This window comes from Herpailurus yagouaroundi, unplaced genomic scaffold, assembly GCF_014898765.1.
Source record: "Herpailurus yagouaroundi ecotype Mexico unplaced genomic scaffold, PumYag 186, whole genome shotgun sequence".
In the NCBI taxonomy this organism is placed as follows: Eukaryota; Metazoa; Chordata; class Mammalia; order Carnivora; family Felidae; genus Herpailurus; species Herpailurus yagouaroundi.
This window is the reverse complement of record NW_024412417.1, coordinates 39,707,995-39,732,806: the sequence shown is the minus strand read 5'-3', so window position 1 is coordinate 39,732,806 and position 24,812 is coordinate 39,707,995. Positions and strand designations below refer to the sequence as shown.

General features: G+C 51.2%; 1 protein-coding gene across 1 annotated transcript in view; it reads left to right on the top strand.

The window, feature by feature from the left end:
• KCNQ3 (potassium voltage-gated channel subfamily Q member 3) overlaps positions 1 to 24,812 on the top strand; it is a gene marked incomplete at its 5' end in the record, with an annotated part of 321,492 nt that continues 296,680 nt past the window's right edge. The window contains one exon of the mRNA XM_040494601.1: positions 1 to 335. Within this exon, the coding sequence (XP_040350535.1) occupies positions 1 to 335 (335 nt within the window). The remainder of the gene's footprint in view (positions 336 to 24,812) is intronic.

The following is a 24,812-nucleotide window of genomic DNA, read 5'->3' as shown; positions in this document are numbered from 1 at the left end:
GACGGGGGCGGCGGCGGCGGGGCCGCTAACCCGGCCGGAGGGGACGCGGCGGCGGCCGGCGACGAGGAGCGGAAAGTGGGGCTGGCGCCCGGCGACGTGGAGCAAGTCACCTTGGCGCTCGGGGCCGGAGCCGACAAAGACGGGACCCTGCTGCTGGAGGGCGGCGGCCGCGACGAGGGGCTGCGGAGGACCCCTCAGGGCATCGGGCTCCTGGCCAAGACCCCCCTGAGCCGCCCGGTCAAGAGGAACAACGCCAAGTACCGACGCATCCAAACTTTGATCTACGACGCCCTCGAGAGACCGCGGGGCTGGGCGCTGCTCTACCACGCGCTCGTGTGAGTACCCAGCCGCTCGGCGGCGCAGGTTGGGCCCGGGGGCGGGGGCCGGAGCCTAGAGGGCTCCGGGGCTTCGAAGCCCAGGGGCGCCCGTCTGCCGAGGGGGAACACCGGTCTGTCCTCAGTGTTTCTCCGCTGTGCGTGTCCGTGTGTCTGTGAGCCACTCTCTGGGTGTTGGACACCAGGGCTTGAAAGATGCAAGCGTGATTACCCAGCTAATTTGGAGATTGGATTGGCATGTCTGTGGGCGCGCGGGTGCGCATTTATGGCACCTTCTCCGGATGTTGGTATCGAAGCTTAAAAGAATGATGTGGTTTTTCCAATTAACGTGGAGGTTGAACAGCATAAAGCGGATCCTCCCCTATGCTCTGTTTCTGCTTGGGGTGGGTCCCTTCTCCTGGGATCGCTACGGAGTTTAGATGATGCATCTTGGAGTTGGGGATGGGAGTGGAACACTGCCCATAGTGGGGTGTGTGTGTGTGTGTGTGTGTGTGTGCGCGCGTGTGCGTGCGTGTGCATGAGCGCGGGTATCAGTTGCTTGCTTGTGCTGCCCTTCCTAGGGCTCCATCCTGGTGTAGAACCTGGTGTTGCTCTACCTGGGAGCTGGGACTGGTCAAAATGCGTGTCTTTGGGTTATTTTTACGGGAGTTAATGAACACGAGAGCGAGAGTACGAGAGAATGAGAATATCTCAGGATCAAACCTGGAGAGCTGGGGCTTAACGGTGCCAAAAGATGAGGGCCGCAATTTATTTTGGCTGAATACCTGCGTGATTTGGCCCTGATATTCCCTCCACCTCAGCTGCTGCCCCTAGCCTGGCCTTGGCTGGTGCGGGCCATGGGAAGGGGCCTGGGCTGGAGGTTCGACCCGAGGCACCCTTCCCCTAGGAAGAGCCTCCTTGCTAGTCAGGATGAAAATGCGTTGCCGGAGAAGGAAGATGGAACTCCCTTCTGCACCTGACACTTGGGACAGAAAATCTTATACTTGGGGAGAGAGAGAGAGGATGTAAATGGTGACTTTCCACCCAAGAGAGGAAATCAGAACTGTCCGCACACCCCAGGGCTGCAGGGCATTTCCAGTTACCCCTTGCCTCCTGTCTGTGGCTTAGTCATTCTGATGGCTGCTTCTTGGGAAGCTGTACGTTACCAGCATTTTCGCGGAGAATTGGTCATAAGTTTGGCCCCTCCTGTGCCTTCAGTGGTGGATATTCCTCTGTGTCCTCCTGCATTTGACCCATGACGGATGTGGTCCCAGGGAGTTCAGGGAGCCTTGGAGTTGCTGCCTGCCAATCATCCTTGGTTGAATTGCTTTTCCAGATTTGGCCACCAGGTGGGGGCGTCTGCACAGGACCTGAGACTTGGCAACAGGTTTCTTTGGAGAGGTTGCAGAAGCCTGGAGAAGATGCCTCCCTGAAACTGGCAGGAGGGAGGGGGGCATCGGGCCAGGAGGAGCTGGCAGGAGGGAGGGGGGGCATCCGGCCAGGAACATGGATTTTGGATGGTCCAGACGCCAGCATCCACTTCTGCATGAATTTGCAGGTGTTAGTGGCTGGAGAGAAGGTTACCAGAATCTTCTACTTGCTTTCTTCAGGTGGTAAAAAGCGATCGAAAATACATTCATTTCTGTTTCTAGCACTGTATTTAGTTAAACTGAACTGAAGGGGGTTCAGTTAAATTGGCTAATTAGTTAAATTAATACTGGAATGTGATAACAAAAAAAAGGCACTACAATGATTTGAATGCACACAAACATACCTACCCAGACTCGACCTGCCTTTTGCATGTAAGTGGCGCTCACCATTTATTGGCTGACTTCCAACCCTGGGGTCCCACGGCAGCTTGTGGGGTACCTCTTTCTTTCTTCTCCTCCCACCATTCTCAGCTAGCACCCCTGCGCTGCCTTGTTCAGCCTGGAGGAGGCATAGCTAAGGCCTGTTACTGACAGAGTCTCGATTTTATCCTTCTTTCAAATTATTCCATCACGCGGAAGCAGGTTTGAGACTGCCAAAGCCTGTAGCCTCAGTTTCCCCGAGAGGGCCAGGAAAATCTGAGAGTGTGGGATGAGGAAGAGGTGAATGCCCAACCAGATGCTTTCAGACATGCAGATCATTTATTTCATTGAACTCTCTCCAGGATCTTATGAGGTGGGAATTACTATCTACGCTTTATAGATGAGAGTAAGAATACTTCAATGGGACCACTTGTCCAGGATCACACAGCTACTGCTCTGGATGCTCACATCCGAATGCAGTGAATCAACTCCTGTTTTGGGAGCCTGGATCCCAGTTCTGACCCTCTGCCAACAATTTGGGGGCTCTGGGTATTTCACTAGGCATCCCTGGGTGCCCCTCACCCCGTTGGTAACACCCGGCTCTTAGGAACGCCTCTGCCCTCACTTGCTGGCTCCCGGCTGGCGATGGCTAGAAATGGAATTTGGAATCAACATGGGCTAGTCAGAACCCAGGAAGCACAGTGGCGGGAAAACGTGGAGGGGGGCTGAGGTGCTGGTGGGAATACAGGTTCTGATGGACCGGGAATCGCATACCTAGTTAGTGGGTGCATCGTACGCCCCTCCTCCAGCTCAGAAGGAAGTGCAGTCAAGTGGACAAATTGAACTTTTCATTGATGATTCAGGGTTTTGCAAGGCACTGAAATTCGTGCTCCGAAGCATCCATTATCCTGTTCTGGGCTGTAGCTAATGGCATGAGGGGGGCCAGGAAATTGGGCTGACCACGGGTTCACACGCTAGCACAAGCTTTTCTTTATATTTTAAATGAATCAGTTCTGTGAGATGCACTTCTCTCCCTTCTGTCCTGAAGAGAGACGATACAGCAGATGCGGAAGCCAAAGACCCTCACCCCAGTCTTCTCCCTTTGCCTTAAATGACCATCCCCATTTTCTCCTGGCTACTCACTTTCACCCTTGGCCCAGCTCTGGTGTCGTCTCCTCCAGGAAGCTTTCGGCCGACCCGGCCGTCCCCACCCCACGTTGAGCTAGAGTTGCCCTCCTCTGCAGGGCCCCCAGCTTTGGGATTTTGCACATTGTATTGGGTCGATCTGCCTGCTCGTCTCTGCCGTTGAACTGAGAGCTACTCGAGAGTTGGGCCGTGGCGTTCTCTGGCTTCGTTCTCAGTTTCCCGCGGGCTGCGGGGTCTGTGGTGGTTACTCGGTGAGCATTTAGTATACGGGTGAGCGGAAGAATACTCTCGGGTGAACCCAAACTGTGCTCTGTATGGCTTTCCTGCTGTCACCACCATTGTCACCACAACACATAGGCACAGTCAACATTATAGGACGTTAGTGATAAGAATAGCTCGCAGAAGTCTTAAAATGGACTGAGGGGCGGAGGGGGAAAGGGTGGGAGACCAGGCTTTGACCCCAGTGTGGCCCGTCCCTTCTCTGCATCCCGAGCCTGAAAAGGATTCTGCTGTTGCAGAGAAAGTGCTGGACTTGGAGCTCCCGTCCGGACTGACTGAAGTCTCTGTGACTTCACACGACCTGCACGTTGGGGATGACGACACTCTGCTGTCATCTGAGTGAAATTAGCCCAACGTCAGGCCCTCAGGATTCATTGGTTGATTATGAATAAGGTCTCCCTAAAAGCACATACCGGGGCGCCCGGGTGGCTCAGTCGGTTAAGCGTCCGACTTCAGCTCAGGTCATGTTGTCGCGGTCCCTGGGTTCAAGCCCCGCGTTGGGCTCTGTGCCGACAGCTCGGACCCTGGAGCCTGTTTCCGATTCTGTGTCTTCCTCTCTCTCCGCCCCTCCCCCGCTCGCACTCTGTCTCTGAAAAATGAATAAGCCTTAAAAAAAAAAAAAAAAAAGCACACACCACTGTTTGTTCTGGCACCTTCCGGGGACTCCCCCTTCCTAGCCTGACAGTATAGAGATGCTGTCTTCATCTTGCTGGATTGACACTGCACTCGCTTCCTGCTGCCCTCACCACCCCCCTGCAGCCAGCCGGGTATGATCACTCGCTCACCCGTTGACAGAGCGAGGGCAAATGGTCACAAGAAATACCCCCTGTTTGCATTCCCCAGCCCTAACCTCAACCCTAAACCTAACCTTAACCCTGAGGTGGGCTGAGCCCCGGGACATCATGAGAGGTGGGGCCCGAGGACCCAGCAGCTGCTCTGGAAAGGAAAAGCCTGGCTGGTGGACTTATTAGCATGTTGACTAAAGATCCCTCTTTTTAAAAGCCGATCAGGATTCCAGGTGCTTTTTTTTTTTTTTTTTTAGTATGAAATTTATTGTCAAATTTATTGTCAAATTTAATATGGAATTTATTGTCCGGGTTCTTTATCCATTCATCTGTCGATGGACATTTAGTTCCTTTCTACGTCTTGGCTGTTGTGAATAGTATTTCAGTAAACATGGAAGTGCTAATACCCCTCTGAGACCCTAATTTCAATTCTTCTGGATAACGATTCGGAGGTGGGATGGCTGGGTCGTAGGGTCGTACTGTTTTTCGTTTTTGCGGGACCTCCGTATTGTTTTCCACAGTGGTGGCACCAGTTTATGTTTCCACCAACAGTGTGCTAGGCCTGAAGTTTCTCCTCATCCTCACCAGCATTTGTTTCTCTGTTTTGTTTTGTTTTGTTTTGTTTTGATCATAGCCATCCTGAAAGGCATGAGGCATGCTATCATTGGGTCATCCTTTCTTGGGTTGTGAGAGCCTGGTCTTTGGAGTCAGACTTGGGTTTTTTTTAGTTTTTTTTTTTTTTTTAAATTTTTTCAAATTTATTTTTAAGACAGAGAGAGACAGAGCATGAGTTGGGATGGGGCAGAGCGAGAGGGAGACACAGAATCCGAAGCAGGCTCCAGGCTCCGAGCTGTAGGCACAGAGCCCGACGCGGGGCTCGAACTCATGAACTGTGAGATCGGGACCTGAGCCGAAGTTGGACGCTTAACCCACGGAGCCACCCAGGCGCCCCCATGGAGTCAGACCTGGGTGTAATGCAACTCTGCCATTTCCTAGCTGTGGGACCTGGGGCAGTTTGCTCACTTTCCTGGATTGTAGTTTCTTTGTTTCTGATCCAGAGAGAATCATGCGAACCTCCCAGGGTTGACATTCAGTTGAGGTGATGATATATAACACCTAAACATGACGCTGTGCTGGTTTGCAACCTTGGGCGTTCCCGGGGTTAAATCTGAGACTGGCCCCGTGTGCAGAGGGCAGGGAGAGACCAAAGAGAGAGGCGGGCCACTCCAGATCCATAGGCCGGCAGGTTTAATAAGCAAGGGAACTTGTCTGCGAGGCTTGTCGTGGGTGCTGGAAGCTGAGCAGATCTCCCCGCCCGCCCTCCAGAATCTTAAAGGTTTTCAGAGAGTCCTTAATGGGATTCAGTCCCATACGCAGTACAGCCGTCTGAGCAACACCTTACTCTCAAGGCTGCGTCTTTGGCTCCGCTCCCACTGTGGGAACCGTGGACAGTGCGCACATTCCAAGGTCGAGGGAGGCGGTGAGGTCCAGCTCGCGGGTCACCCGGCGGTCACGTCCTCTCGGTGACCTCCTCCAACGCACTGCAGATACTCAGTAAACATTGTTTCCTTTTTTGCTCCTGCTCTCAGTCGGTTCAATCTGCCTTCCCCTGGCCCCCCTCATAGGATCCACGCCCCTCACCCCTCTCCCCTCTCTAATAACCTCATGTTATTTTCTTGTGGTTTTCTGAATGCCTTGCCTTCCTTCTGCCTTTCCTTTTTTTATGCTACTTTTTTATGATACCAACCACCGGAGTCGAATGAAGACGTGGAGGAAGGGGTTGATCGCAACAGCCCTCAGTGTCAGGTCTCTGGGCCCCCGTGAGGCCGTGTGCTGGGCGGGCCTGTGACCGCAGGTGCCCGGTGTCTCACTGTCCAGGAGCCAGGCTCACGTCAGGTGGCCTCAGCACTGGAAGGGAGACTACGGGGTATCCCCTTTACAGGTGGAAACAGGTTCTGAGAACCTGCATGATTTGCTCAGACTCTTGGAGCGACCTGAGCGGCAGAACGGGGATCCCGCAGGGGTGTCCCGCCTGGGTCACAGGGCTGTCTGCACCGTGTCACTGTTGTCCCCAACGGAAGACGATGCGGAAGACAGGTAACAGGGAGAGACTGAAACTCTGCCTTCCTGGGAGAGGCGCCTTGTACGGCTGTGTTTCTGAAAAGTCCCCAAGGAAGGGGCGCTTGGCCAGCTTAGTCGGTAGAGCATATGACTCTTGATCTCCGTGTCCGTGAGTTCGAGCACCACACTGGGCGTAGGGCTTCCTTTAAAAAAAAAAAAAAAAGTTCCTAGGGGAAGGCAGTGTGGCTGGTCTGCAGACTACACACTGAGGCACAAGGCTTTTCAAACTGTGACATGCGTGTGACCCACCTAGGCGAGAAGGTACCTTAAGAAAAACCTGGCAGACTTTTCTCGAACCGGTCATCAATTTGTGAATCAAACGGACTCTACCCTCCTCCCAAATAATACAGTGGAAATGGAACAACATACCTGCCGTGGGGCCTAAAACGACCGGAGTCCAATCATGAAGAAATAATAAACAAATTCACATTGTGCGAAGTCTTGCAATTTGTCTGGCATGGACTCTTCCAAAGGTCCCTGATGTAAAAACAAAGAGACCTGTCTCGGTTAAAGGAGCTGAGGGGCGCCTGGGTGGCTCGGTCGGTTGAGCGTCCGACTTCGGCCCAGGTCACGATCTCGCGGTCCCGGAGTTCGAGCCCCGCGTCGGGCTCTGGGCTGACGGCTCGGAACCTGGAGCCTGCTTCGGATTCTGTGTCTCCCTCTCTCTCTGCCCCCCGCTCCCCGGCTCACACTCTGTCTTTCTCTCTCTCTCAAAAACAAATATTACAAAAAAAAAAATAAAGAATGTGAACCTCTATGGACATTGCAGTATTATTTATAACAGTCAAGACAAGGGAACAGTCTTCGCGTCCAATGGGTGGGTGAATGGATAAAGAAAATGTGGTTAAGTATGCACAATGGAATACTGTTCAGCCATAAAAAAGGAGACCATACCATTTGCAACAACATGGATGAGCCTTGAGGGCCCTTCACGGTGAAGAGAGTATATGTGGGTATTATACTCCTCTTAACTTTTTAAGTTAAATTAAAAAAATAAAAAAGTTAAAAATACTTTTTTTTTTTTCAAAAGGGCCCTTGGGTGGCTCAATCAGTTAAGCGTCCAACTAAGTCAGGCAGAGAAAGGCAAATACTTATATGTGGAATCTTAAAAAACTGAACTTAGAAACAGATCGCATTGATGGTCGCCAGTGGCCAGGAGTAGGGGGGAAATGGGTGAAGATAATCAAAAGGTACAGACTTCTGTTTGTAAGATGAGTGAGTTCTGGGGACCTACGGGACAGCGTGGTGACTATAGTTAATACTGTATTGTATATTTGAAAGTCGCTGAGAGAGTAGATCTCAGAAGTTCTCATCACACGCGCACATAAACACACAGAGGTAACAACGTGACGTGTTAGATGTGTCTATGAACCTTCTGTGGGGATCATTTCCTAAAATATATGTATCGCAAATCACGTGGTACGTCTTAAACTTACTGATGTTACATGCCAATTACATTGCAGTAAAGCTGGAAGAAACGCAAATGAAATTCATGATTCTTCATTGGACCCCAGATGGGAAAAATAAATAATAATAAAGGCTATGTTATAGGGACAGTTAAGAAAATTTGAACATGGGCTCCATATTAGATAACATCACTATGTCAAAATTTAATTTCTTGAGTGTGGTAATTGCATCGTGGCTATGTAGGTGAATATTCTATTTTTTTTTTTTTTACACAAGGTGCATGGTGCAGTCTTTAGTGGTGAAGTGTCACAATATCTCAACGTATGTTCAAATGTTCAGCACACATACAGACTATATGCAAGCATACTTACGTGTACAAAGTACACACAGATAGGAAGAGAGAGAAAGGCACGTGAGGCAAAAATGTTAACAGATGGAAAATCACGGTGAAGAGAGTATATGTGGGTATTATACTCCTCTTAACTTTTTAAGTTAAAATAAAAAAATAAAAAGTTAAAAATACTTTTTTTTTTTTTTTTTTAAAGGGCCCTTGGGTGGCTCAGTCAGTTAAGCGTCCAACTCCTGATTTTGGCTCAGGTCATGATCTCACGGTTCGTGGGTTCGAGCCCCGCATCCGGCTCTGTGCTGGCCGTGCGGAACCTCCTTGGGATTCTCTCTCCCTCTCTCCCTCTGCCCCTCCCCACCACTCGCGCTGTCTCTGTCTCTCTCAAAATAAGGAAATAAAAACTTAAAAAAAATTTTTTTTTCTAAAAACCACTGAACTTGCACAAACAACACAGAGCACATACATGGATACAGAACCAGGCCCCACCCCAGAAATTGGTACTGTTGGTCTCTGGGGATCCAGGCATGGTCCTTAGGTGATTCCAGATGAAGCCAGGCCTGAAAACCGTTGGCCAAGCTGGACAGGCTCTCTTAGATTCCTGGATGCTGTAAAGAACGTGCCTCAAGTTTCTCTCCACCTGGGGCTTGTGCCCGGGTAATGACACACACACAGTGCAAGGGTGCAACGTAGCGTGCTAAAGTCATTCGTTTCAAGACCACACATGCTGATTCAGGTGCCACGCTGGAGGCAGATGAGCCATAATTCTCCTCTGGAAAGAGAGGCCTGAGCAACTAAATTTGGTAGTCTAGCAATGCAGCGAGAGAATGCAGATGAGGAACCAGTCATGCACGAAGGCCGCGCTCTGTTGAGCCTCCTGTGTTGGGTGAAGGGAGCTTTCTCCAAAGGAGGTTTACGGGGCTAGAGAGAAGAGGAAGGTCCTCCTGTGTATCCAGCTGAGGACTAAGTTTCCTTTCCTGCTTGAAGAACCAAAAGCTACATGCAGTTAACTTGAATACTACCAGTTCCATCCACGTGGCCACAAAAGGCTAGATTTCCTTCTTTCTCATTGCCAAGTAGTGTTCCATTGTGTATACAGACCACAACTTCTTTATCCATTCGTCAGTTGATGGACATGGAGGCTCTTTCCATAGTTTGGCTGTTGTTGAAAGTGCTGCTATAAACATTGCTAAGTGAAATAAGTGATACAGAGAAAGACAGATACCATATGTTTTCACTCTTATGTGGATCCTGAGAAACTTAACAGAAGACTGTAGGGGAGGGGAAGGAAAAAAAAAAAGAGAGGGAGGGAGCCAAACCATAAGAGACTCTTAAAAACTGAGAACAAACTGAGGGTTGATGGGGGGTGGGTGATGGGTATTGAGGAGGGCACCTGTTGGGATGAGCCCTGGGTGCTGTATGGAAACCCATCGTGTATTTCACAATAAATTTCATATTAAAGTAATAACAAAAAAAACTTGAATACTACCTTCTTATTCTTGCATGGTTAGGAAGCTCCCCCTTTCAACTTGGTGTTCATGAAAAATAATTCCCTTGGCGTTTAAAAGTTTCATAGATCGGCCGGGATTCTGCAGTATTTTCCAAAGAATCAAGAGGCCCCGCGCTCTCTATTTTGTCTGCGCCTTCAAGTGTTGACAGAATGAAAACAAAATTTGTCGCCTCTCTTTCAAACGGGGCAACGTGAAGAGAAGCCAGGGAAAGGGCTTCGAATGGGGATTGACTAAGACCCCCTTGGAGACATGGTGCCATGTGGTTCTGGTTTGGGGTGGCCCAAGACAGGTGTCGGTTTGTCAGAAGTGCACTGGGGTGGGGACACTAGGGTGGCTCAGCCGGGTAAGCGTCTGACTCTTGACTTCGGCTCAGGTCGCCATCTCAAGGATAGTGAGTTCGAGCTCCACAGCAGGCTCTGCGCGGAAGGTGTGGAGTTCTGCTTGGGATTTTCTCTCTCTCCTTGTCTCTCTGCCCCTTCCCCACATGTGCACTCTCTCTCTCTCTCTCTTAAAGCAAATAAATAAATACATAAACTTAACAAAAAAGCACATTGGATGCGCCATTAGGAGAACAGCATTAACTGTGTGGTTCGGACACCTCACTAGTCCCACAGTCTGCAAATACCCGCCACATGGCATCGATGTGAGAATCCCTTGAGACGATGTGGGTGGGAGTATTCTGGAAGCTATGGTCGTGTAACACCTGGAGGTAGCGTTTCCTTAAAGCCATAGAAGGATCAGGGGAGCCCATGGTTGGGACCTTTCTGTCTGGAGCATCTGCTCACGCACGGATTTGCCTCACTGCTGTCTGTGCTGCATTACCCGATACCAGGAACCCATTAACTAACTGACTAGATTAACTAGATTAACTAACCAGATGTACTAACCTAGCCCGTACATCTACAGGGGTGTCAGCTTCCCTAAGATGGTCACCTTTGGGGAGACTGATGAGGACAAGGTTTGCAGGTGACAAGGTGATGTCAGTACCGAGGTTTCAGGCCACCTCGGGTTTTCAGGTGTCATCAGGTGCCATCCACACTGTGGCCTTGTTGGGCGGGACTTTTCATTCTGCCACGGAGGAGTAGAAGAGTTTGTTTGAAATGTTCTCTTGGGAGAACAAACTGGGAAGGAATTCAGGAAGAAGATTGCTTCTTGCACGGAGTTGAGGAAGAATAAAGGTGTGTGTGGCTCGCAGAGCGTCCTGTACATCAACTGTTCTTGGATTCCTCCTGTGGTGGGCTTCCCTCCATGCTGAAGACCTGGGCTAGGGTCTCCTTCTCCTCTTCTCCATCCTCCCGTCCTTCTAGAGACCTTTAAAATCGCCTGGACCCTGTAAGAGTGTTACGGTTGAGTTGGGGGCCTATAAATCCAGCGTATCAATTATAACCAATGTTTCCTGCATCATTTCATAGTTTATTATATTCCCTCCTTGGGCAACTTTAATGAGATTCCTGCTTTATATGTGTTAGTAACAATAACTCTTACAGCAAGTCCTTTCTTACGAATTGCTAAATCTGGCTTTCCTGAGGAGCGGGCAGCCTGACAGAGCATATCTGGGCCATTGGCCCTTAGATTCTTTGCCAGCTTGCTTTAGAGGCACCTGAGTGGCTCAGTCGGTTGGGTGTCTGGCTCTTGATTTCGGCTCAGGTCATGGTCTCACGGTTCATGGGTTCAAACCCCACATTGGGTTCTACGCTGATAATGTGGAACCTGCTTGGGACTCTGTCTCCTCTCTCTCTCTCTCTCTGCCCCTCCTGCCACTTGCTCTCTGTCTCTCTGTCTCTCAAAATAAATAAAAAATAAACTTTAAAAAAAACTTGCTTTAGCAGTTCAAGCCCATTTCTGCCTTTGTGGGTGTCTTTTTGAAGGGATGGGATGAAATATTACCTAACGTGACTCGGAAACACTTTGCTAGGGGAATACGTTCATCCAGTCCGGGCCATCTGTACTAATGGAAAATCACTTAGCACTATCACGCTGTTTATCTCCCTCCTCCTACCCTTTCTTAGAATCCCAGCCTTTGCTTTGGCCCACCCCACATGTGTCAGTCATGGATGCTTCTCCACCTGCTGGTGTCGGTCCAGAAAATGAAACCGGAAGGGCTTCGTAATCAGCAAGTCCAATGAAACTGATCAGCTGTAGTTACGTGACAGCGATGTATGGGATTTATGGACCCGGCACTGAGAGAGGCACTTGGTCAATTATAGACCCCAGAGGCCTTCAGAGCTGGAAGGAACTGTAGAGAAGAGGAAACTGAGGCCCAGAACAGTTAGAAACGTGCCTCCAGTCACACTGCTGGCAAAGGGAAGACTTGAACTCAGACCTTCTTCCAAGGCCAGCTGCCATTCGCTTCTGCTCCTGACCTTCCAACAGCTGTATACCAATGGAACAGTTTTGTTACAACAGAATTCCTCTGGGTTGCACTGGCTTAGGGTCTGGATCAAATGAACAGAAGAGTCGAGCCAGGGGGCAGGCTGATCAGGCGTCCATACACAGGCTCCAGGTGGCCTCTTGCCAAGGAGGGTTTCTCCTCTGCTGAAATTCCCAGGGCCCAGAGCGCCTTTTCTCCACCCCACCCCTCCCCACCTCCTGTCCTCTCAAGTGTCGTGTCAAGGAGTCTCTGATTTCCGTTGAGCTCAACATTGAGGTGGGGCTTTCAAAACCATCATCTTGTAACTGATGTTATAATCCATTTGGGTTGTTTATAATGTCACCTATGGCTGGGCCACCTGGGTGGCTCGGTCGGTTAAGCATCCGACTCTTGGTTTTGGCTCAGGTCGCGATCTCACAGTTCGGGAGTTCGAGCCCCGCGTCGGGCTCCATGCTGATGGTGAGGAGATTGCTTGGGATTCTCTCTCCCTCTCCCTTCCCCTCCATTGCTTGCACTCTCTCTCAAGATAAATAAACTTAAAAAAAAAATTTAAAAATGATGTCACCTGTGGGACAGCACCACCACTTAGTCCATTCACGGAAACCTGATTTATTTTCATGAACTGACATTTATAGAGTCATTTCCCTGTGCCACGTTGGGGTTAACACTCAAGATGGTCCTAAGGTGTGGCTGAGAGTTCAGCCACCAGGGGTCCGGAGTTCTCACCCTGGGTCTTAGGCTGATTTGCTGTGTAGTTTTCAAAACGTCACTTTACCCCCAATCTGATAAAAATGGACCTAACGCTCCCTGCCTTCCAGGTTGTTGAATGGATTACATGAAGTGATTCATCCAAGTACTCAGCAGAGTGCTAACATTGGACCTTCGCCTGCGTTCTTCCAGAAGCTCCCGGGGCCAGGGAGCCCAGTGCAAGTGGTTTATTCGACACAGGATTATTTAATCTTACTTTCACGATCTCTTCTGTGAGCAGTTTTTTAGGACACTTTTTTTCCATAATTGCCCCCACCATGACATTTTCATACTGCAGATACACTGCATGTTTCTTTCTGTACTGTATGTATATCTATATAAAAAGAACAAGATTTTTTTTCCCCCCAGCCATTCCCCTAAGAACTGATTTTTCCCCCTTGGAGGCAATACCATCCCTGTTGAGAATGCACGATTTAGGAGAGAATTCCAAAAAAAAAAAAAAGAAGAAAAAAGAAAGAAATGAGAGAAATAAGTAAAATTGGGGAAAGGCAAGGAAATCCAACAGGAAGGAGAAAAGGGCCATGGATACATTTTCAAGCAGGTTACCATGGGGACCCTTGAAGCTCAGCCCCCGGGGACCCCGGACTGCAGTGTGGAACGATACAGAATTGTCCTCAAACGCCATCCATCCCTGGCTCGGGGTATTCCCTCTCAGAGAAATCCCTTAGACAGAAGTGTGGGCTGTTCACCGAAGGTATTTATCAAAGGCCACGTCTGACAGGTGCTGCCCGTGGGTTCTGGGGAAGTATGGGAGGGGACCGGCCGTGACTGCCACGCGTCGTGTCCTTCCTAAGCAAAGGAAATATTGTGACTTAAGTTCACAAGTGTTTCTGTGTTTCCTCAGTAGTTCTTAAGTAAAGGAAGTCTTTGTGGCCTAAGGGTCATGGCAGTTCTATAGTGTTTTTTTCTCCCTCATTAATTTTTCATTTAGGACAAGCCATTCAAGAAGAAAAAAATCTGAATTAAAAGTACGTGTAAATAGGTCAGTTCAGTGCCCGGTATGTAGTGATAGCTAACCTTTCTGAGCTCTTACCATATGCCGCGATTGTAGAGTTCTCGAATGTGCAGTGAAACCTGGCCATTGTCTGCGTTTTCTTTTGGGGGAAGAAGCCATATCCTTGTTGAGATGACTGTGTGTTCACAGTTTAGTAATTTTCATGAAATGAAAAGAGAGAGTTACTTAATTAGTTTTTTCAAATGTTTGTTTATTTTGAGAGAGAGAGAGAGAGAGCGCGCGCAGCGGAGGGGCAGAGAGAGAAAGGGAGAAAGAGAATCTCAAGCAGGCTCCATGCTGTCAGTGCAGAGCCCCATTCAGGGCTCGAACTCACGAACTGTGAGATCGTGACCTGAGCCGAAATCGAGAGTCAGACGCTTAACCTACTGAGCCACCCAGGCGCCCCGGAAGGGAGAATTACTTTAAATAAGGATGGAGAACTTTGGTCTTGCCGACAGTATAATTCTGAGTGGTTTTTGCGATACTTTCAAAGAATGAAGAATCTTACTAATTTATAACGTGAGAAACATTAGCATTTTCAAAAACAAGATTAAAATAGATATTCCCGTTGTTCTCACAAACACGTCTTTTGTTGAGAAAATGGGAGGCTCTTGGTTGTGAAGTGGGGTCCTGTGAATTCCACCCTTTGGCTCCATTGTGGCTTCCTGGGGGAAATAATTAACCTTCACCTTCAGGATCCTGGAATGTTAGAGGGAATGTTAAGATTTCTTCTTGAACTCCTCTTTTTGTGCCATGATTTTAACACCTTATATGGTTGGGAAGATAGTTCTTGGGAAAATCTTAATCCTTTAGGAGTAACATACATGCGTCCAAGCATCTGCTCATGGGACTGAAGGAACTCTCATGGATTATTCAGCAGACGTTGATTTCAGGCCTTATAAATGCCAGGCTTTGGGCTAGCGATAGGCGATACATCTGCCTTCATTGGGCTCCCAAATGAGTAGGTAAATAAATAATCATATAGTGGCGTGGTACCCACTCCAGTGTATACATTTACCGAGTCTCCTGGGGGTTCAGGAAAAGTTGTCAACATGGTTTAAGTGAATCAGGGAAGATTGCCATCAGCAAGGAGTAGATTTCAACATACATGCAGGGTTAAAGACCATTTTTCCTTTTATACGTTTCCCTCCGTACGGCCGTGACCATGACTGCGTCACACATTTAGAACCCAAAGGTCTGATTGATTCTCACACTGGAGGAAAGGTGCTGAAATAGGGGCAAGAGAAAGTGGGACCATGAAACGTACATTTGGATGAACCTTGGGTTGGGCTATTTAAAGAGGTTGAAGGCTGGCCTTCTCACTGCCCATTTCTTATGTGCCAATATCTATTCTCTGCAGCCCAGAGCCTAGTGCCCCACCGGGCACAACCAGATACTCAGTGCTGGGTAAAAGGGGCACAGTGCCAGCCCCAAGAGGTGCACAGTTTAAGTGATAGAAGCAGAAACAGGTAACAGTTAGGGTGGCTTTGAATCCTGGCTCTGCTGTTTTTTTCAGCTGAGTAACCTCGAGCAAACTGCTTAAGCCTAAACCTGTTTCCTCCTCTGTAGCGTGGACCATGCCTGTGCCCCTAGTCGGTGGAAGGAGGAAAAGAAATGACCGTCACACAGTTCAAAACCTGGTTTTGGCTCATGGTCAGTGTCTGATAAATGGCTGTTCTTTTGCAGTCCTGCTAAGATAAACATGTCTGTGAAGAAAAGTAACGTTGAAGTCGGTATCGTAATTTCTACCTGGAAGTTGTCGCCCTGAACATGAAATTCTGCTAGAATTCGTGACTTGCATTTTGCTACAAGGAAGGAACTGACATTGGGGGTGGGTTAAGAGGAGTGTGGACAAGGGGGTTCTGCAGCCTGACTCAGGTTTCCTAAGGAAGCAGGGGTGCCGAGAAAAACGCCTGTCTCATTACCGAATACCCGATGCATGCTCCTCAGAACGGTCAAGGTCATCTGAAACGCGGGAAGACCCAGAGACCGTCAGAGCCAAGAAGAGCCGGTGCAGGCACGGAAACTAAATGCAAAGTGGCACGCTGGATGTGATTCTGGAACAGAAGAAGGACACCGGGTGAAAACTAAGGAAATCCGAATAAGGTCCTGACTTCAGCTAATAAGAACGCATCCGCGTTGGCTCGTCCGTTGTCACAGGCGTACCAGACTAGTCTGAGATGTCACTAATGAGGGAAGCTGAGTGCATGTTATACGCGAACTCTCTGTGCCATCGTCTCAATGTTTCCGTAAGTCGAAAGCTCTTCTAAAGAAGGCAGTCGATTTTAAAGGAAACTGGAGGACGCCGAAGCGAGGCATTGCACGCATGTGAACCCTCCAACCTGGCAGGGAGGTCTGGAAGTTCGGCCGTACCAGGTTGCAGGTGTGGCTCCCGCGGGTCACCGTTAAGACTTGAAATTTGGACCCAGGTCATGCACTGTCAAGTCCAGGGTGGTTTTCGCTATTTCTCTTTTCCCCACCCCCATCGCACTCACCGGTGTCCGTGCAATGATGATGTCGCTGAGGGATGGCGTTCAGGTCCTACCCACGTGCCATCGTCCGGATGGATCCGCCAGAGCCAGGTGTCCGCTGACTGATTCCTTGGGCACGGGAGGAGGGGACGGTACGCTTTTCTTCATGTATCACTGACCAGAACTGGGTCACCTGCTCCCCTTCCACGGACTGATGGGCTAAAGGCCAAGGGAACCACCATCAATGGCTCTGACCCATTCCGATTCACCCAGTGGGGTCCGGCACATCCGGCTGGGCAAAACGGGGTTCTGTTAAGAGGGGCAGGGGGAGGAGTGGCTTCCAGGGAGACACCAACATGCCTGCCGTACGTTGTCACCGGGAGCCCATAACAGATGCCCACTGTCATCAGTGACTTCCTGTCATGTCAGTCCTCGGGCTCTGCTCGAATGGCTACCAGGCCTGGCCCTCTGCGGAGAGGGGCGTCCACCACTGCCTTTCCCACGCAGAGTGGTTAAGGGCACGGGACATGGTTCTGGAAGCCCTGGACACCCCGATGGGCCTTGCTGTTGCCGCCTCCCAAGCAGACTTGCTGAGCCAGAAAGAAGTGACAGGATATTAATCCCTGTCTGATCGGAGCTACTGTGTTTTAACTATAGTTGGTTGTTGGGGGTGGAGTAGGAAGCGGGAAACCGGAGAAGACTTCTCGCTGTGTGGCCCTGTTCCCGACTCGCCTTCTACCTGGAGGGAGGTCATGTTGGACCAGAGATGGCCCGATGGAGTGAATGGGCCCTGGCCCAGGGGACAGGGTAGCAGGGCTCTTGTTCTGGGCTCTTTGACATCATTGATGCAGGCTTCACCATGAGGTAAAGGTGGATGGATTTGACAAAGCTCCTGCCTTTAAAGACCTCCCTGTCCAGACAGAAGTGAGACGTGCACATGACCGTGGGGGGGAGGGTGGCCTCTTGGTCGGTGCTTCCGATGTGGGAGCAAATCTTTATTTTGCCGTCTGCGTGACCTCCAGAAAGTTGCTTATCTTCCCTGGGTCTCAAGTATTTCATCGGTAGAATGGCGAAATAGGACCTGCCCCATCAGACCAGTGGCCGTAGGCCTGGCATAATGGCTGTAAAGCACCTGGTTTCATACTGTTGATGGCAACGGTAACCAGACGCATACAGAGGCAGATTGGCACACAGGCTGGAAGACAAAATAAAGGCAGACTGCTGTGGGCTGGTTCTGAGATAGGGCTCTGGCAGGCTTCCTGGGGGAGGCAGCCTTTGAACTAGGCATAGAACGATGCAGTGGTGTCAGGGTCCGGGTTAGGGCTGAGGGCAGAGGGGGTAACGTTGGCAGAGCCTCGGAAGTGAGAACGGTAGACGGTGAGTCAGGTGTGACCATTTCTCAGTGGCTGCGGCTGGGGACTGTGGATGGGTGGGGCGGTGGGGGGGCGGGTAGCTGAGCCGTAAGAAGATGAATTAGGTGTGGCTGGAGGGGTCAGGCTTTTTCTAAGCTTGGAATTGCTGTGCACCTTTGGGCAAGAAACTGCCATGTCTCTGTGCCTTTCCTTCTTTCCCTGAAAAATGAGGTCCTTGGATACTTTTTGGGGTTTCTTGGTGGAGGAACCAGGAGCATCATGGTGGAACTCTTCCTCCCTGGGCAACCGTGTCTCACATTTCACAGGATTTTCAGCATCCCGGGTCCTGCCTACAAGACGCCGTTAGAACCCCCAGGTGTGATTAACCAGGTCATTCCCAGGCTTTCCAGAGGCTCTGATGGGGGCTGTAGTGCCCTTGGCTGAGCACCACTAGCCCCCAAAGGCCGTCCCTCTGTGGCTGATGTCTCTGGCCTCAGAGTCCCGGCATTCACGCTGTCAGAGATGAGTCGAAGCAAAGATATATGGAGGAAGCTGGAGAATTTATCGTGCTTGTGGGGTTCATACGGTGTTTTTATGACTTCGGGAAAGCCTGAACTGCTTTTTGAGCTGCAACGGTTTGGCTCGGGTAAAATCCCCACATCCATCATTTTCAAAAGTTGGGGAGGGGCGCCTGGGTGACTCAGTCGGTTAAGTGGCCGACTTCGGCTCAGCTCATGATCTCGCGGTCTGTGGGTTTGAGCCCCGCTTTGGGCTCTGTGCTTACAGCTCAGAGCCTGGAGCCTGTTTCAGATTCTGTGTCTCCCTCTCTCTCTGACCCTCCCCTGTTCATGCTCTGTTTCTCCCTGTCTCAAAAATAAATAAAACGTTAAAAAAAAAAAAAGCTGGGGAAAATGAGTTACCCGGATACAAACCACGTGCTGCCCAAACGCACACACACACGCACGCACACACGCACAGACATATACCTCAATTCCTCAGCCTCAGCTTTTGGAACATTAATTAGTGTCACTGCGTGAAACAAATTAAGCTGGGGACCTTGTTGCTTCCATCTGGAAAAAAAAAATAGCACTGGGAAATGCTGACGTTGGAAATAGCAGAGCCGTGCACGTTTACTGGGGTATCACCAAGGCACAGAGCTGCCCCTTATGATGGAGCTCACTACCCCAGAAGCCTGGGCACTTCAGCGGGATGGGAAGGTGGGGTGCGGGTGACCTCGTGGCTTGCGTTTCCGGTGAGGAGGGTGTACTGGAACAGAGGGGCTCAGCTGGGCTGCAGGGGTCCGATCCCAGATTTGTAACCTCAGGCAAACTGCATGTCCCTTCTCTGCCTCTCAGTTCCATTTATAAAATGGGGGTTTCATAGGACCCACCTCAAAGGGTGGTTGCAAGGATTATGTGCCTGCATAGACATAAACCACGGAGAAAAAGACCCCTGGGCCCAGCGCCCACGGGGCTGTGTGTATCTGCTATTCTGCTGATGATTTGTCGAGGCCTCTAGGATTCTAGCTGTAAAACACAGTAGGTGCTCCAAAAACACCAGCTGAAAAAAGAAATAAAACCAAATCAGGGTCCAGGCAGTCATAGCAGGCCACCTCAGTGGGAGAGGGGCCGCCTGCTTTTCCCATATCGAGTCTTTCAGTTCTAGTAAACTACACGTGATGTAAAATACACCATTTCAACCATAAGAGTACAGCTCAGCGCGTTCGTATGCCCACCTTGTCAGGCAGCTGTCCCCACCGTCCATCCGTAGGACCTTTTTCATCCCGCAGAACTGAAACTCTGCCCTCACTGATGTCAGTCCATTAAGGCTGCTATAACAAACACCATCAGCGGGGTGGATTAAACAACAACACTTCCTGTCTCACGGTTCTGGGGTCCGGGAAGTCCGAGATCAAGGTGCTGGCTGATTTGGTGGCTGATGAGAGCCCACTTCCTGGCTCACAGCCAGCCAGCTCCTTGCTGTGTCCCCACGTGGTGGAAAGACAAGGGCACTCTCTGGGGGTGTCTTTTTTTTTTAATGTTTGTTTTTGTGAAAAAGAGAGAGAGAGAGAGAGAGGGAGTGTGCGAGTGAGCGGAGGGGAGGCGGAGAGCAAGGGAGACACAGAATCTGCAGCAGGCTCCAGGCTCTGAGCGGTCAGCACAGAGCCTGACCTGGGGATCAAACCCACAAGCCGCGAGATCATGACCTGAGCCGAAGTGGGACGCGTAACCCACTGAGCCACCCAGGCGCCCCTCTGGGGTGTCTTTAATAAGTCAGTGATCCCATCGATGAGGGCGCTACCCTCATGACCTCCCAGAGGCCTCACCTCCTGCCACCATCACATTCACCTTGTGGGGGGACACAGACGTTCAAGCCACAGCCCCTTTAAACACTAACTCGCCATTCCTCATTCCCCGCCCCCCCTGCCCCCAGATCCTGGCTGTCACCATCCTACTTTCTGTCTCTATGGATTTGACTGCTCTAGGTTCCTCGTAGAATGGAGTCATACAGTATTTGTCCCTTTGGGACATTAGCATACTGTCCTCAGGGTTGGTGTTGAAGGGCGTGTCAGAATCCCCTTCCTTGTTCAGGCTGGAGGATACTCCACTGTCTGGAGAGACCCCGTGTTGTGTGTCCAAGTGACCCCAGGACACTTGCATTGCTTCTGTCCTTTGGGGACTGTGAATGATGCTGCCGTGGGCGTGGGCGTGCAAAGCCACGTTAACGCTTTACCCTGGACCAGGTCCCCTTTGTGTTTCTCTGGCGTCTCCAGCCCATTCCACGCACCGCTCCATGGGAGCAAGGGGGAAGAAGGACGGTGCGCGCAGTGGGGGGTGGGCGCTAAAGTGATCGCTGGCTGGCTAGGTGACTTCGGGCGATTCTTTCATTCCTCTAGGTCTCCACTTCCCCGTCTGCAGAATGGGCGTCCCCATATTTCCTTCCCAGAGTGTTGAGAGAATAAAGCGAGTCAGCATATACAGCGCTTGGAAGAGCGCTGACACGCGATAAACACTGTCAAGGGGGAACTGCTGTTGTTCATAGAACATCTGGATCTGGGCACATTGGCCGTGAGTTTAATCTCACCGTGACCCCGTGTGGACGTGAGGACGTGGAGGCCCAGAGAGGTTAGGTGACTTACCCGGCGGCACACAGCTGGCCGCTGTGAGGCTGGACGGGAGCTCGGAGGGTCCTGAAGATGAGCCCGTGCTTTCCCTCCGAGCGCCTTCCCGGCCTTTCTCCCCGAGCTCCAGCAGACCTGGCACCCCTTCCAGCCTTCAGTAATCTCTGCCTTGGCGAGGTTTGCCATGAGTACCCCGACCAGATCGTGGCTCTGTTGCAGGCCAGAGCCATGCGTGATATATTTTCTTTTCACTAGCAGTGCCAGGCATGATGCTGGGCACGGGGTCCGTGTTTAACAAACACGGTCGACTAATCCCCTTGGCCGTGCAGCGCCTAAGCTGAGTTGCAAACAAAACCCAGATCTGAACGCGGGCATCAAAAGCTGAGGTTGGAAAGCTGAACGCGGCTGACTTCCGTGGGGATTACACACACACACACACACACACACACACACACACACACCAGGAGCTCGGCAGCCTGTGGAGAAGCTTCTGTGCTCTGGTCGGGGCCGGGGCCGCTCTCCTGCCATTTCCTCAAAACGATCCTGGCCCATTAGCGGGACTCAGCCAGAGTCTGTTGTGTGTGGATGCTAGTCCAGTTTTGAGGCAGTGGTTGTCTGTGCTCAGAGATGACGGTAAACAGATCAGTGGGGACTGATCAGTTAGGGACCAGCCTTGTGGAAGGGGGGGGGTGTCCGTGGGTTGGAGCGAACCGGGATAGAGCTGACTGGCCTCTGAGCCCAGGGGCTGGGGGCTCCATGAGCCTACAGGGCCCCTCAGGGGTACGGCCCCTGGTCCTGAGCCCCAGGCTCTGGTATAATAGCTGAGGATACCATGCTCACTGGTCCCAAGGCGCCCCATCTGATGACTGTGGCAGCCCAGCATCTCTGGCCTCAACCCTACAACGCCCCGACTTGGCTTCTGGCTTCTGCCCTGGCCCCCCTCCTTCCATTGCCCACCATGAAGCCAGGGTTGTCCTCTTCCCATGTGAGTTAGATCATGCCCTTGCAGCTCAGAGCCCCTCAGCTCTGCTAACCTTGGCACAAAACCCACTCTCCTTGCTGAGGTTCACGGGCCGGAGGGACCCAGCCCTTGCCCTCTCACCACCTCCGCCAGGCTGCTCCCCGGTGGCCTCCCCGGGGCACATCAGGTCCTGCCTCCCCTCGGCAAGGGCCTCTGCTCCTAACCATTGTCTCTGCCTGGGAGACCCTCCCTCAGCTCGTGTAAGATGCCTTCTGCAGTCTCTGGGTGGGGCCTCTCTGATCAGCCCCTCCACATCTGTCCTCGCCGTGTTCCTATCCTTCAAAGCACCTGTCATAAGCTGCGGTGACCACAGGTTCTAAGTTACGCATTTATTTACTCATTTGTCTGTCTCCGCCGCATTGTGAGCTCCAGGCGGGCAGAACCCGTGTCAAGTTCACCTGGGTGCCCCGGGCCCAGCTTGGGGCCAGCCCGTAGCATGTGTTTGTTGACGGACAGACTGGCCAAGACAGACAGACTCACTGGAGTGTGTCTAGAGGGGGATGAGCTGGATGACCAGAGGTGAACCTGAACCCCCTGCCTTGCTTGGTAGATCCGGGTATCTCTAGCTTGGAGGGAGGAGGGGAGGAAGTGACCCTCACTTCCAGACATCCCAAGTTCAGTGTTGTGCGTGAGGACTGACCTCCTACCAGCAGATAGAAGCAACAGCAGAACCGCCTCCTGACGAACCCAAGAACTCGGTACTGGCTGCGCCCGACTGCAGAGGGCTGGCTGTCTTGGAAGGAAGGGAGCGATTCATCTTTGCTGGTCCATTCCAGCGGAGGTGATGAAACAGCACTTGGATGGAATATTATTCGCCCATAAAAAAGAAGGAAACCCTGACTCGTGCTACAACAACCTGAACGAACCTGAGGACATTGTGCCCAATGAAAGAAGCCGGACACAGAGGGACAAATATTTTGTGATACCACGTATATGAGGCGCCCAGACAGTCCAAATCACAGAGACAGAAAGGAGAATGGGGGTTGCTGGGGGCCGGGGAGCGGCGAAGGGACGCTTTCTGTTTACCGGGGGGCAGAGTCCCCTTCTGGGAGGATGGAACGTTCTGCAGATGGATGGTGCTGGCCATTGCATAACGATGCGACAGCCACCGGACTGTGTGCTTAAAAGTGGTTGAACTGGTGAATTTTACATCGTGTATACTTTTCGGCAATTAAAAAAAAAAAAAACTGCACTTGGCTGTGGCATGAGAAACGAGGTACAGCTGTGGGTGTTTGGACCCCCCGTGGTTTTAGAGGTCCTCCCAACTCCGGGGTGTTTCGTTCTGTATCAAATGAACTTTATTTGAGGGGCACCTGGGTGGCTCAGGCAGTTCAGCGTCCGACTTCGGCTCAGGTCACGATCTCGCGGTTTGTGGGTTCGAAGCCCGCGTCAGGCTCTGTGCTGACCTCTTGCTCAGAGCCTGGAGCCGGCTTCGGATTCTGTGTCTCCCCCTCTCTCTGCCCCTCCCATGCTCATTCTCTGTCTCTCTGTCTCTCAATAATAAATAAACGTTAAAAAAAATTTTTTTTAAATGAACTGTATTTGAGGGGCACCTGGGTGGCTCAGTTAGTTGAGCATTCAACTTGGACTCAGGTCGTGATCTCATGGTTTGTGAGTTCTAGCCCTGCATTGGGCTCTCTGCTGGCAGCACGGAGCCTGCTTGGGATCGTCTGTCCTTGGCCCCCCCCCCCCCCCCCCCGCCCCACCGCCCCCCCCGCTCTCTCTCTCTCTCTCTCTCTCTCTCTCAAAAATAAATAAATCTTTAAAAAAAAAGAACTTGATTTGAAAATGTTCCGTTTTTCCGTTTTCCTGCTTCGGGTGAGCCCCTCAACACTCCAAGCAGGTGGATACTTGTGTTTGTTCTGTTCTCACGGTCTTTTTGCGGGATACGTGGGGTCTTCGCGCTGGGGGACCGAGGACATCAGAGCTCATCTCATCAAGGCATTGGAGGAAACGGCACAGGTTAAATATTTTCAACAGTTACCACTTCTGCCATGACGCTTGGCCAAGTCCTATCCCTCACGGCTCCAGGGTTGGGGCACTGTGCCAAGCGGCACCCCCTTTGGTCAGATCTTTGCCTGTGTGTCTGTTTATCCATGACTGAGCCTTATTCTCCCCTGAGCCCCGGACATGGCCGTGGCCTTCTCCCTCATTAACTAATTCATTCGACATTTATCGAGCACTGGCTGATTCCCTGTCCCTGGGATTGGAGCTGTGAGGACAGTCCCACGTGGAATGTAATGTGTCCCCAGCCCAGTGGGCACACAGAAGGGATGGATGAAGGCCGCCTGGGCCCGGGGGGTGCATCAGGGAGGTTTTCTCAAAGGAAATTCTTGAGTCTCATCTTGAGAGCTGAAGAGAAGCTCAGAAAGCCCCACAACAAAGGGCATCAGCCAGATGGTTTCTGGAGGGTTTAATTCCATCTTTCTCTGGAAAGAACTTTCTACAGCAACCCTTTCTTCCGTCCTTTATGACCCTTTGCAACTCTGCTTTCCTTCTTTCTTCCCACCCACCCGCTCCCTGTTTCTTGCCCTTGGAGGGGCAGAGACAAAAGGAAGGAGACGGTGAACGCGGAGGAGCTTGGAGTCGTGAGACTCTTCTGGAAGGAGAAAGCACGAAGCCTCCTTCTTCCCCCTCAGCTTTGCCGCCCTGCCCCCGCTCTGTGGTCTTTGCCTGTGGGAGGCAGTGTGAAGTCAACCCCTCTGAGCCCAGTGGTCAGACACAAAAAACCATGTGAGGCTGAATGAGAACATTCCTTCTTGGAGGCCGACAGTGGGGGAAGCCGGTGTGAGGGGAGGATGGGGATTTGGACACGGATGTGTAGACGGTGAACATTTTAGTCTGACCCTAAGACCTCTGAGTTCCCAGCAGGGCATGGCGTGATCGGATTTAGGTTTTGTAAGGAGGACTTTGCTGCTGGGTGGGGAAGAGATGGCGGAGAGATACACGCGATAGTTAGCTGTTCCAAGATGGTGGCTCCAGTTCAGAGTGGGGCCATTTGTTGAGCTCCTGTCTTGG